At 49.5% G+C, this 13,636-nt stretch overlaps 1 protein-coding gene across 2 annotated transcripts in view; it reads right to left on the reverse strand.

Annotated features, from left to right (window-relative positions):
• Nucleotides 1–3,293: 3,293 nt before the first annotated feature.
• WDFY2 (WD repeat and FYVE domain containing 2) overlaps nucleotides 3,294–13,636 on the reverse strand; it is a 173,038-nt gene continuing 162,695 nt past the window's right edge. Inside the window, exons 10-14 of one of the 2 annotated variants that reach the window (XM_040622492.1) lie at nucleotides 12,850–12,980; nucleotides 10,669–10,777; nucleotides 9,479–9,644; nucleotides 6,258–6,382; nucleotides 3,294–4,006 (exon numbers count right to left, since the gene is read on the reverse strand). In XM_040622492.1, the coding sequence (XP_040478426.1) occupies nucleotides 9,615–9,644; nucleotides 10,669–10,777; nucleotides 12,850–12,980 (270 nt within the window). In that variant the 3' untranslated portion in view covers nucleotides 3,294–4,006; nucleotides 6,258–6,382; nucleotides 9,479–9,614. The remainder of the gene's footprint in view (nucleotides 4,007–6,257; nucleotides 6,383–9,478; nucleotides 9,645–10,668; nucleotides 10,778–12,849; nucleotides 12,981–13,636) is intronic. The other variant, XM_040622490.1, reaches the window with a different exon arrangement.

Here is a 13,636-nt window from a genome sequence, read left to right on the forward strand (position 1 = left end):
AGGTCCCCAGATTATATGATCCTTTCTATTACTAACATCCTCTGATCTCATTACAGCTCTCGAATGTTTACTCTGGCTTCTTTTCCTTCGTTGGCTTCACAAGAGAACGATTTTGGTTCCCAGTGTGCTCACTGCAGAGACACTGTGGTCCCTGAGGTCTGTGGGCAAACAGGGGTATAGCCTGCAGCCAGCCCTGGGGACTGGGGGGTGGGGTGACCCTAGGTGAGGAACCTCTGTGTAGCCCGGCCCGGCATGGGGTGGGAGGACGAAGCAGAGCGGCTTGGCACAGTTAGTGAAGCTTTTCCCTCCTTACTGTATTCCTCCCTGAAAAGAAGAAAACGCTTCAGCAATCCAAGAACCCATCAGCCAGGGGCCTCAGAGAGGCCAGACTCATCGGAGCAGGGCAGCTAACCCAGGAGAGGGGAGCCTGAGTGTTTAATCCCCCTTGGCCTCCAGTGTGGCTCTCCCAGCATTGGAGGGAGACCCCGTGTCTTAGCATGCAGAGGGGCGAAGGACTCTGCAGGGGACCTTGCTCTTAGGGGATGAGCTGGCATGGGTGCCCATGTCCCAGAGCCTGGAGGACACAGGACCCAACACACTCCCAGGCTCGGGTGAGCAGCACTTTGCACCCAGGCCAAGGCACGACACCTCAGGGGCTTTGTAAGAAGAATCTCTGGAACTCGAGCGGCTTGGCTGGACGCTGTTTTGAAGGAGAGAGAGAGGAGTGCACGATCACATTCCTTTGTATTATTTATTAATGGTACTGGTATTAAAAGAAGCGAAGCACACACAATGTCTTCACTTGAGAATGCTGTCCGTGTCTCCGTCCTTCCTTCTCACGACTGTGAGGCTGTCAGTAGGGGGGTTCCACGCCAGGTTCAAGGGCAGGTGTGCTCTGGGGCGCAGGGGGTGGACGGCGTGCTGTGGCCGGCCTCGTGTCCGCCACCCGCACACCTCAGCAGAAGAGGACTTCCTGCCTGTGAACCCTTTCTCTAACTCGGGCGGGGGGCCTCTCGAGGTGGACCCTCCCCTCCATGAAACTCAGGGTAGGTGGGATTGTTCCCCTTCCCCCATGATTGTGCCCAGGCTTTGCCTGTTGGGGTGGGTTTTGTCAAGTGCCTCGCTGATCTTACACCCCCCGTTTTTTCCCCATCTTTCTGAACTCAGTGGGTCCCTGGAGAACAGAGGTCCTCGGGTTGTGATCCCTGTCATCAGAGTCCTGGGCGAGGCCCCACGGGCCCTGGGTAAAGGTGATTGCCCCTGGGAGGTGAAAGGTCACCTGGGAAGCTGACCAAACCCCAGGGAACGGAGTCTGTCCAAAGCAGCAACGCGAAGCGAGTTAGCCGTGACTCTGCTTTTCTGTTTCTGGCGGCCGTTATCTGTTAAGGTTTCTTTCTCTATCTGGGCAGAGCCCCGAGGGGCAGGCTCTGGGAGAGGAGGCGGGCTGGGAGGAGAGGGCACCAGAGAACCCTCGACCCCGGGGGGAAGCCGGGGTCTTCTCTTGGGGTCTTGCTCCATGACAGAGAACCACCCTCGCTTGAGCTGTCAGGAGGCCCTGCTGACCCATGGCAGTGAGGAGGGTCGCCTCTCTCCCCTGGCTACCACCGGCCGGCTCTTGAACACAATCTCACGCCCACCGTCCGCAGGCCCACCCAGCCACACCCCTGTCTGGAGACCCTCCCTCGGCCTCTGCACGGTGTCTGAGTCCTGTTCTCCCCTGCTCGGTCTCCCTCCTGCAGCACGTCAGGACCCTCATCCGTGTGGACCCTAGAGGGCGGTGGGGGGGAACCTGACGCCTGTGTGGGCCCCCGGCAGGTGTCGGTGACCTGACTGATCTGGGGCCCTCATGGCCGCAGGCAGAGGCCAGTCGGGGAGCGGCCCTTCTCACAGCTGTGTGTTCCCCTCCCTGTTAGATCAGAAACCATTCCACATACTTGCCTCTTGCTAGAACATCCTCCTCACTGGCCGAAGAGGAGAACTGAACAGGAATCCTGGAGGAGCTGGCTGGGGGGTTAAAGTGAGCCAGGCCAGGCCCAGCTCGGGGCCAGAGAAGGTACGGACCAAGGGCCAGTGAACAGACTCCACTTTTGCATCCTCCTAAAGATGCCACTGTAACTACGAGGAACCTCGGTGGACTGGGAATTTTTATTTTAAGATAAATATGACCGGGGCCAGGAACAAGCCAACCTCCATCTTCTGTAGGAGGTTTTTTTCCCCTCCTGTATCAATCTCTCCTTTATTTGAGAATGTGGTTTTCTTAAACATTCTGTGTTCAAGATCACCCCACATCGCTGGTTTGAGGGAAGCAGGGTGGGAGCAGGGAGATGTGCGAATGGGCGGTGCGCCTCTGTACTCGACAGGGCCTCATGAGGCCTTTGTCGCAAGTCCCGTGTGGCCCTAGGTGCAGAGCATGATTATGGACAGTGCACATTTACATAAACAAATTACATCTGCTTAAGATTAGGAGTGGCTTCAATAATGCACCTGGCATTCTGGTGCTAGTCTGAAACAACTTCTAAATTACACCATTTTACCTCCTAATGACTGCAAAGTTGTAGCAAAATCAACGAACAGATTAAGGAATGTCTACATACATTCCTGGTGTTCAAAGCGGAACAGCCCTCACTCATCATCCAGAGCGGAGGAAAACCCAGGTGGGCAGTTCCTCGGAGGGGCTCAGATCTAGGCTGTCAGCCAAGGAGCCCCACGCAAGGGGTTCTTCTGGCTGCACCTGCCCGGAAAGGGCAGTGAGTATCGGCACCATTTGACTGCATCCCTCCTTTTCTGAACAAAGTGGGGCCTCTGGAGTGCGGGGTGTGGGTGGGCTGTGTTGGCACAAAGGGGCTGAGAGGGAGAGGGGTCACAGGGGTTTGAAGGGCACCCCAGCTCCCCGACTCACTGGCTGTTCAATGCCGTGCAACCCGTTGTTTTCTTCTCATCTGTTTTCCTATCCACAAAATGGGGTTCCTGAGTTTTTAGAGAGGCTTTTCCTAGCTGCATTTGCCCTGAAGTCCTTCCTCCTCAGCTGGAAAGTGTACTAACTGCGGTTAGAGCAGACTTACGTGAAAGATAAAGAAAATAAACAGGACTACATGGCCACAGCCCATTTGCTGTGCACAGAGTCTGGGGCACATGGGGGCTCACCAGACTGTGGCTCTCCCTGGGGTCTAGACAGTCAGGGGCAGGAGCGGCCCGGACACTTACCTTCCCTCCCACAGTTAACACCAAAGCAGGACTGCTGGCGTGTGTGTGTTTCAGCCTGATGACAACAGTGATGGGACCAGAGCTGCAGGAAGGTTTCCACAGAGATTTATTTTAAACCGTGGAGGCAACTTTGCGTTGAGAGTCTTTTACATTGGTAATGGCCACAGGCATGTTTCAGTTAGAGGGAACACAGTGAGAAAGTGAGCAGAGTTTAAAAACATTCACAACACCCAGCAGCATTTGAACGTAGAACCGATACAGGCATTTTAACATTATAAGAAGGTCTTGCTCGGTCCCCCGTATCAGTCAGGAAGTCAACGTCAATGTCTCCAATGGCAGAGAGCATGGTGATGCCCGAAGGTTCTGCTAGAACCGCATGTGAGAAATCTGTTCCAGCTTCAGGCTCATGACATTCTCAACCTGACCCCTTGGGGAAGCTCATTTCAAAAAGAAAGAAAAAGATATCCATGAAGTAACATGCCTGCTGCAGCCAGGTTCTACGGGGGCCCGAGACGGACGGCGTGCAGCATGGAAGAGTCCGTTGCCCTGGTTAGGAACAGCGGTAGGTAGGCAGGCACGAACGGAGGGCTAGCACCTTCCCCGGTGTCCAGTTAATAACAGTTTTTGTACTTTTCATATAAAGATTTTCTTTTGCAAAATGACAGTACATGAAAAAAAGTCATTTAAAAAGCAAGGCAAATGGCGTCCAACACAAATATATGAAGAGTACCGTGGTTGCCAGTGACACAAGTGTTTGGTCTATACTTCATACAGGCGGATGCTACGGGCCTAAGGCTGCCATCTATTCAAATGGGAGAAAAACACGTGCATGTAAATGAAACATGTTTTGCAAACCATTTTCCCTTTTTGTATTAGAGTTCACCCTCTTCTGATTCCCAGAGAACCAAGAGAAAAAAGACCTTTAAACCAACCTATGGTTCCCTGACACTTTCTCTCCCAAGAAAAGTCAGCTATCGTTTTTGAGTCACAAAGGTGAACATTTGAGGTATCTTATTTTTAATGAGATGGTACCATGATCAACCTCCACCTTCACCATCTCCTCCAGACCTCTAGATGGAAAAATGCAGAGAGCAATTTCCTTGACCTGACAGAAGACAACGACCTTCCGATACACTCCTGTCTGTCCGCGTGAAGTCAGCCACTAGTCCAAAAGTAAACATTCGTGGAATCACAGGATCGCAGGACTGGAAGGGGTCTCAAGAATGATCATCCAATTCAGTTCCTCCTCCAAGCTTTAGCTGCCCTCCCACGTCTCTGACAAGGGACTAGCTACCGTCTGTTCGAACATTCCCTGGCATGCGAAACACAAAGGAGGAATCCCACTCCAATTCTGGACAGATGATATTTTTAGAGACTGCTTTTGTGTGTTAGGCCTAAATAGGTTTCTCAGTGGAAAGGATCATGTTTAAAGGCTAAATTACAAACTAAAACCCTCAAGCGTTAGTATGTATATAATTCTCGGTTGTGAAGTTGAGCTAAAGTTGAAAAATGACTACGGATATTCCTGAATTAAGTAATGGACATAGAACACTTGGGCAGTGAAAGAAAAAGGCAAATGGATGGAATGGCAAGACCCAGAAAGTGCCAAGCCCCGTGGGGGGATGCTGAGACACCCCTGCGGGGCAGAGCCAGGTCTTGGAGGGGGCGCTGCCTGAGCCCTCTTCACGGTCTCCGACCTGAGAAAAATGTTCCCTTCCACGTGGCAAGAGGCACGACGATGAGGATTTATCACGTTCTCCACACTGTACTGAGAACACCCATGACTTGCAAGAACGATTTCGAGGCGGCAGGGAAATGGAGGATGGCCGCCTGCTTATGCACCAAAGGGCTTGGCTCTGCATATTCCTGTGATGCCACAGTTGTCTCCTACCACCCGTCATAGTCTTTCCTTTTTCAAAGGGGAGCAGCGGAGCCTGGCCCACCTGTGTCATATGGGAATTAGCACGTAAGTTCTCCCAGGCCTAGTCCACGCATGTGGGGGCCTCCAGCTCTACCTCATGGCCTCCGGAGAGTTCAAAATTAGTTACCATGGGTCATTTTAAGATAACCATCCCAGGTCTTTCTAAAGGAAAAAACCCAAAAAACTCAAGATACTAACCTCAGTCAGCTGCAGGAAACTGACTCTCAAACTCCGGAGTGAACCCCTCGTGGTGCACCATGTGCAGCCTCCCTCTGAGGTCACGGGCCACCCCGCATAGCTCCCCCTCCCCCCCACAGCGACAATAGCTCAGGCCCCAGGACTACAGCCGAGCACTTGATACTTTCTGGCAACTCCAGATCACTCGTGGCCCCGTGTACCAGGCTGATGCCAGCTCGCAGGCCTTTGCTTCTGCTTCAGCAGCCTGCAAGTCATTTCCCTACTGGACTCACTCCAACTGCACCTTTAACCCTCGGCTCAGAAGTCCTTTCTGCAGGGCGGCGGGCACCCTGTGCGCAGCTCCCGGGGTGGGCCCTGTGCACACTTCTATCACAGAATGGACCCCATGGGACCGAAATGACCCATCCACTCCCCCGTGTGGCCTCTGCCCGGGCCAGGGAATGGGCCCCGACCCCAGGGCCTAGTTCAAAGCCTGGCTTGGGGCAGACGCTCCACAAATGGCTGAAGGGGGCTACACTCTCGAGGCTCATCTAGAGAACTCCGTGTTTACCATGGACTTAATTTCTGTGTTTCCCAACCAACTGGCTAGATAGCCACTGTCCGTTAAAACTAACCATTATTTTAAAGGAGAGAAAAAGACTGTTTTGGCAAAGTGTTTTCTTTTACTTTAAAACCTGTATCTTAGTAAACATGATCCCTTATATATAATTAAACTACGAAAAGGCAAAGTCAAAGGAATCTCATTTAATGAGTATTTATGTCCGGTAACTTTGGTACAGTTTAGAGCTATCCCTTTACCTAAAAGTCAATGTCCAGGCTTTAAAAATTGATTAATGTTAAGCAAAAATAAATTATGCGTTTCAAAAATGAATCTCAAACCACGAAAAGGTGATGTCCCCTAAGAAAGGCAAAGGCTGTAGGCTCAGAGACTCACTCAAGGCTGGTCTTCAGACAAACAGGGAAGACGAATTTTCAGTGCCCTCAGATTTCCATCTGGATTTTGTTGCTGAGGGGGAGGGTTCATGAGGAAGAGTGTAGGAAGTTTCTGTTTATCAAGACCTGCAAGGATTGCCTCATTAGTACCCACCCACTGAGAAACAGGGGCCAAAAGCAGTGTCAGATTCACCTACAAGAGGATCAGGCCTGGTTCCCGAGAGCTGCCTAGGGGTCACCCCTCCTAGTCATGCCATTAGTAGTTAATGTCCAAAAGCACATGTTCCTTGAAAACTCTTCCTGTAGATTCTCCTGTTGACACCTCAGCTATATCCGACTGCCTGGTATGACCAAATGTTTTCTGCTTGGAACATTCTAGATCTCTGAAGATCCCTTCCAGTTTTGTGAGTTTATGATTCCTTGAATAATTGAAACAATCAAATAAGAAATACATCATTGACTGACCTCATATAAAAAGACATGCAATTCCAAGTACTTAATTTAAAACCACCTTTGCTACTGCGGACACAAACCCAGTCCGTGACAGGTTCCAGTAACATCATTTCTTTGGAGAAACCGAGAGCACGTGATTGGTTTTATCCTACCAATTGCAGAGCAAGTCTGTGCATGAGATGTGCAGTCCACGTTAGGCATTACTTGCCAGAACGGCTGAAGTAACAGAGCAAAAATATATGTAAAGTGCAATTCCAAGAGGGCAAAACAAGAACTATGACAGTGAACCCAGCCAGGAGAAAAGTCACGTGCTGGCGCCAGCTTTCACTCCTATGAGTGAAGCCTCCAGTCCAGAAAATGCTGGGAAGACACCCGACGCCAGCCTCTCTCCCTCCATGAGTTACACAAAATGGTGGAGACACTCATCCCAAAACTCAAGAATTCACAGTATCACAAACACAACACCGTTCGTCTGCTAAGTACTTCTTAACAAATTCAAGCACCCACACAGATAAGGAGAAAGAAAAGGGCAGAGCAGTGGATACTATGACGTGTCTGTGGTTTTTGATCATGACTCTCCTCACCAATGAGGTGGCAAGTGGTGTCAACCTCTGAGTGGCTCTGTGGGCTGGGGAACAGCCACGCCACGAGGGAGACGGCTGCAGTGAAGTGCGGGGACATCAGCTTCCCCGGTGGGGTGTGAGCTCCTCCAGACCGAACTCAGATCCACATCAGGCTCGCTGGGCGCTGACCTACTGCTTCCAACTGACACCGTCTCCCTCTCTGCATACGGGCCACGCTCCGAAATTCGGGAAGGGGAAACAGAGCAGTTCCTTTCGATTACTCGTTTCCAACACAGGGTTCTCTGTTAGGTACAACTTAGTACGTGGCTCCAAGTTCCAGTAGTAAACCATAAAATAGATATTTGAATATTTTAAATTGCATTCCCTTTTTAAAGCTCTCTCACAATCATGCAGACAAGATCAGCTGAGTTCTAACAGCTTTGACTGATGGCAGGCAAGGATGGTGCAGAAGGGGACAGCGAAGTGACAAGTGGTAACTGCCTCCGTGCGTGTGCGTGTACATGCGCGTACGACCTTAGAGTGTGGTCACACGAGCTGACCTGATGTCTCAGATGACGGCTGCCATGTACCATGGCTGCCCGGGGCCCACCCACTGGCCCTGCTTCCCCGTGCTGCGGCAACACAGCCGTCTCCAGGAAGCCCCAGCCCCGGGGACACACGGGTCAAGGGGGTCTTCAGAGAATGGGACTATGGCAGCCGAGGATGGCGGGTAGTCCTTTTCCCAGTTGGAAAGAAAAGTAATGAATAATTGTGAGGGAAAAAAATGGCTTTCCAAAAAAAAAAAAAAAAATAGGGAGCATTTCAAACACCACCGTCAAAAACCTGTCAAATCGGAAGTGAACAAGATAACGTGGACGGCTTGGAGAGTGAAGGGCGAGTAACTGAACTGTTTCTCTACAGGGCTTAATTTAACCTGGGGATCCTCAAGAGACTCAGGGCTCCCCTGACGCCCCTGACAGGTGAGGGTGGATGAGGTGGGACGTGTAAAGTGCACACGATGGGACAGGCTCACGGCACACGCCTGCTGCCAACAGGTGAAAATAAGATTTCTAAAAAGGACTTCAATATCCCGAGTTGAGTCACTACACACAAGAATATTTCACTTTATCAAGTTTGACTGGATTCCCTTAAAATTAGAATTCTTCGGGTTCGTTTTCTAAAGCCCTCTTTTTTCTTTTCTTTTTTTTAACATTCCCATCCGGAGCACAGTATGAGCCATAGGACTCAGTACCTTTCATGTCTCAGATCGCACAGCTTTAGTATGAAAGTGTGCAACGTGTTCTGCTAAAATACATGAAGATAAAAATCTTTAAATATCTAGTTTCTCAAGGGGAAGAAAATACAGATGGTGAGGAGTAGAGCAGGATATAATCTCGCAGGAAGGAGCACATTCAAATTCAGAGGTGACGTCGTGTGGACAAACACATCTTAAAGATGCTTTTTTCTGAAGGACATGGGGTTTGGGGTTTTTTTTTGTTGGGTTAGTTTTGAATACTGTAAACGAGGAAGAGCTGTGTGAATCACAGGAAAACATAAAAGGCTCAGAAGGCTCCAACTGAATGAGAAACGATCCAGGCACTGAGAGCTGGAGCCCTGAGTTACAATCACTTGCTTCTGTGACCACAGTGGTCACATCGCTTTCTCACAGCAGAGACAGAAAACAGAGGCAGAAGCATAAGGTCACGTCTACGCGGCCCGCACAGGAATGAGTTAGACATTCCAAATGGATTACTTTTCAGGTGATTCAAGAAGCCGGTTGGAAAACCCACATGAACGGTTTTCTGAACGTCTCAGCGGAAGAGGAGGTCTGTGAAAGCAGAAACACTGAGAATAAAGAGTGTAAATATAAACACATACACAGGAGAACATGACGCGGAGGGGACGTGACACAGAGAGAGGAAAAGGAGGCCGACCACAGAATACGTGCCCAAGTGAAGGAAACATGGAAACGACTTTGTAACGACCAAAAATACCCCGAACAGATGCCTCCGTTCTCTCTCCAACACACGAAGCAACGACGAGAAGGAAGTGAGAAACACATACAAATTAAACACCCCACACAGAGTTTTCAGTATGCTCAAAACAAGGTAGCACAGCCAGAGTGTATAAACCATTTGTTAAAAAAATATCTTCTTTTCTATTGTATGAACAGGTTGGAAGAGTCCCCTCGCCAGTGTCCACTCACTAGCTCCCATGCCAACTCAGCCCGGCCCGCGAGTTTCTCTCCGACTCTCACACGTCTGCTGACAGCTCCAGTAACGATGTGGATTCCGACAACCGTTTCTTGAGTAAATACTATCTTTCTGACGCATGCGGTGTCATCAAGACACGACTGGGGTCATATCCCATAACTGCGGGAAGGAAGAGAAAGTACAGGACGAACTGAAATTCCATTGTGTTGAGGCTCAACAGTCCTTATGACTGAATACAAGTGAGCTTTTTAATTTGCCAAGCAACTAAGTACGACACTAACATGATTTCTAAAGCTACAAAATGGTATTTTGCCATGAAAATGTTTAACACAGACTTCAAAGCCAGGGCCGTGGGTAATTTTCATCCGGCTAGTGGAGAATCCAACAGATCAGATTCTCTTCTGGGGCAAGGAAACAAACATCTGTGAGGCCCCCAGGGGGCCCCAGGGACGTGCTGTGTCCCTTCCAGATCTTCTCTTGTCCAATCTTCCAAACAGTCTTCCAAGACGTCCCATTTTCAAAACTAAAGGAACCGAGGCTCCCAGAGTTTAGTTTAAACTTGCTCAAAGTCACAGGGGCCTAGTGGGAGTTACTTTAACCACATCCTGCTGCTGCTTCCAAGAACGGCCCAGAGCAGGCTGGGGTGGCAGCGCTCGGTATGCTGGGCGAGCCCGCGGTGCAGCTGTGGCCCCTCCTGGCCGGGGCCTCTGCTGCGGCGCCAGCTCCATCCAGCACAGTCCTCAGACAGACTCTGGAGGGATGCTTCTAGATTAATTGATCTCACGAGGAAAAGATCTTGTTTATTACTCGTTGGCTTATTCGAGTCCTTCCTTTCACTCCATGCTCAGTTCAAACCCCACTTCCTTCCTGACGCCCTCTCCAGCAGCCCCATCTCCCTCTACTGAGCTCTGCAGGTAATTCTTGCCTGTATCACTCTTTTGGCTGCTGAACATGTGACCTATTATTAACCATCAGAAAGACAGAGTAAGTCCCTGCAGCCAAAAGCCACGTCTGATCTTGGTGTGTGCAGCCGGGGCCCTGGCGTGGGGCCTTGCATGTAGCGGGTTCTCAAAAATGCTCACAGCTGAGTAACCTTGTGAGCAGACCCCACACAGTCTTGGGGCTCCTGTATATTGACATAGGGCCAAAGATGGAAAGCTTTTAAAAGAATATGGCGCCCTACCTTAATAACCTTGTCAGTTCCAGAAGTCAGTAACCATCCTCTGGTTGCATCAAAGTGCACATGCACAATGTTATGTTTGCTGTCGTGGAAGGTCGCCGTCGGCGCACGTCTGGAAGGAGCAAAGTAAGTTTCCAAGAGTGAAAAGTGGTGGCACATGGATGAAGGAAAGAGATCTAAGGTGTCATGAAGCTCTAATGTGTAGCCAAATGACTAAGACTGCTTCACTTTAAAACTGCTCCTCGTACCTACCTTTATTCCCTGGGAATCTGTTAATGATTTAAAAAAAAAGATTTATTTATTTGAGAGAGAGAGAGAGAGAGAGACAGAGAGCACAAATGGGAGGGGGAAAGGGAGCGAGAATCTTAAGCAGGCTCCACGCTGAGCGCAGAGACGATACGGGACTCGATCCCACGACCAGGAGATCACAGCCTGAGCTGAAACCAAGAGTAGGAGACTTAACCAACTGAGCCAGCCACGTACCTTTTTAAAAGGTGAAAGGATTTTTATCTTCTCCAAAATGGGAAAGAGATGATGACATTTCCCAAAGTCTTACGAATTACTTGTTGCTCTGATAGAGCTTATGAAAATCTCTACTTATACCTTTGACAAATCTTAAAACAAACACCTCAATGCTTTTGCTAAGTCTGATCTCAGAAGGACCTGCTGGTATAATAGTCTACCTGTGACTTAAAAAAAAAAAAACAAAAAAAACACACCTGTTACAAAGCCTAAGCTACCATTCTAATTGAAGGGCTACCCATTCTTTTTTCTTGTTTTCCTGGTGTAACTGCAGATTTAGTTTTTCCTCCGGTATTCTAACACTTGAACAAGTAAAACAGTCTATAAACAAACACTGTTATTTGTTTCGTATTTTTTAATCTATGCATTGCTTTAGTAAGAAGGCTTGTCAATTGTCTGGGTGGTCCAGAGGCAAAGCAGAAGAGGCAGAAGAAACAGTGACATGGGAAGGGGGACAGGGACATGGGGAAGGAGACAGCTGGTGTGCCATCAGGCTTCAAGGAGGCCCACTCCTCTGCAGTGGGCTCTCTGAAGACCGTTGTTACCCCTAGCTAGGTCTGCAGAACAGACCTTCAGTCTCCCAAGATGATCACCTGAAAATATTTAGAATTCAAGATTTAGGTTTAATATGCAGTTGCTTAGGCTCTCTGGGTCTGTGTCTTTTATCTATAAAATGAATAATTCATTTAGAATATCTCTAAAGTCTCTTGCAGCTAATTTAATGAAAAGAATTCTCTTATTAATTTCATCACATATGATGAGTGGAAAATAATCAATGAACATAAATGCTTACTGATGGAAGGCCATCTTAATCTATATTTGATATGGATAAAGAAGAATGAGAAAAACACACACATCAGGGTTATCCGTAAGAGAATGCTCTGGGGTATTAATCGCCACGACTTTCCTTCAAATGCTGACTTCCTCTGGTGTATCTGAAATACGCTGCTGTTTACATGCTGTTTCGAGACACTCATCTAGTACTTAAAATGATTCTACTATATACAAGGTAGGGAGTTGGTGGGGGAAAATCGGGCAGACGGGTTACCTAGGAGATCCTGCTGTCGTTCATTAGAAGGGAAGCCTGCTGCAGGGCATTCTGCTTACCTCGGGAGCAGTCTGCAATGAGCGCCATTGAAGAGAACACAGATGTGCCCTTTCACAACCCCACCCCCCCAGCACACTGCCGTGCAGTAACCTAAGGTCCTAGGTTATCGGGCAAGACCACCAAGCGAGACTGAGTCGCTGGATAGCTGGTGGTACTGGCCTCTTAGGTAAAGCGGCTTAGCTCTTCCTGAGAAAATGCAGCCTCGAGCCTGTGGGCTGATTCAGCTCCTGTAAAAATACCAGCTTGGGCTAGAGAGTGAAGCCTGGGTTCCTGCAAGGAAAGACAGGGATAGCAGGGATGGCTGGAAGAAGCCTGTTGGCAGGGCACCTGGCCCTGGGGTGGAGAAGAGCACAGAAGACGGGAAATCTTGAGGCGGACTCTCTTTTCCTATCTCACGAGAGAACACGCATCTCTTGGCAGAAAGGAGGGCTGTGCCCACTTGCCACGGTCTGTATTCGAAACCAGCAGGACCTAGGGCGCTGGTGGTCATGGCTGCGGTACCAAATCGCCCTCTGTCCTTAACCCTGCTAAGTCTGCAGCCTGCCGGAACTCACTCTTCATCGGTGATGGCCTCGTGGCAGCTGTCACAGACCCTCACTTCAAACTCGAAGCCCATCAGAGGGATGGAGGAGCGCTTGGAGCTGCACTTGCCGCAGACGGCCTTCCCACACTTGCGGCAGTGGTGCTGGAAGGGGAGAGAGCACAGGCTTGCTACGGTTCCCGCAACTCACCCCAACCTGCCCCGCCGCGTAGGTTCGGGGGTGGTCTATGGCATTCGGCATTCGGATGAATGCCGAGGAAACGGAAGGAACGCGCCGGTGTTCTCTTTTTGAGCTCTTTATTCAAATGCAGAACCGCTGGAAACACATCTGTTTGTGTCACCACACCCAGCCCTACCCCCACCTCCCTACCACAGCCCCCCTCCGCCCATCCTAGTTAGTCTGAACTCCAGAGGACCACCCAGTGGCCAGGTTACTTAGAGCTGGGTACTGGGGGAGCACCATCTGCAGAGATCGTGCTGCTGGATGAAGGAGAGCGTGAAAGCAGCCCAGCTCCATCTACTGCCTCCACTTTGGCCATGTTCAGGCTAGGTGAGTAACATTGATTTCCTTCGGGAGGACCAAACCCAGCCGTGATTCGGACTGAAAATGCTCGATTATTACAAGTAGCTCTAAACAACTAAAACTAAGATGGTAAGAGAGAAACTGAAATTATTAAGACGAAATAAATACCTCTTCTATAATTTCACCTTTTGGTCCCACTATGAGCTAAGCATGATCCCTCTAATTTTAAGGTGCATTTCCGTAGATGCCACTAGAATTCTAAAATCATATCCCTTAA

The sequence above is a fragment of the Ursus maritimus genome, unplaced genomic scaffold (genome assembly GCF_017311325.1).
Source record: "Ursus maritimus isolate PB19 unplaced genomic scaffold, ASM1731132v1 scaffold_10, whole genome shotgun sequence".
NCBI classification, from domain to species: Eukaryota; Metazoa; Chordata; class Mammalia; order Carnivora; family Ursidae; genus Ursus; species Ursus maritimus.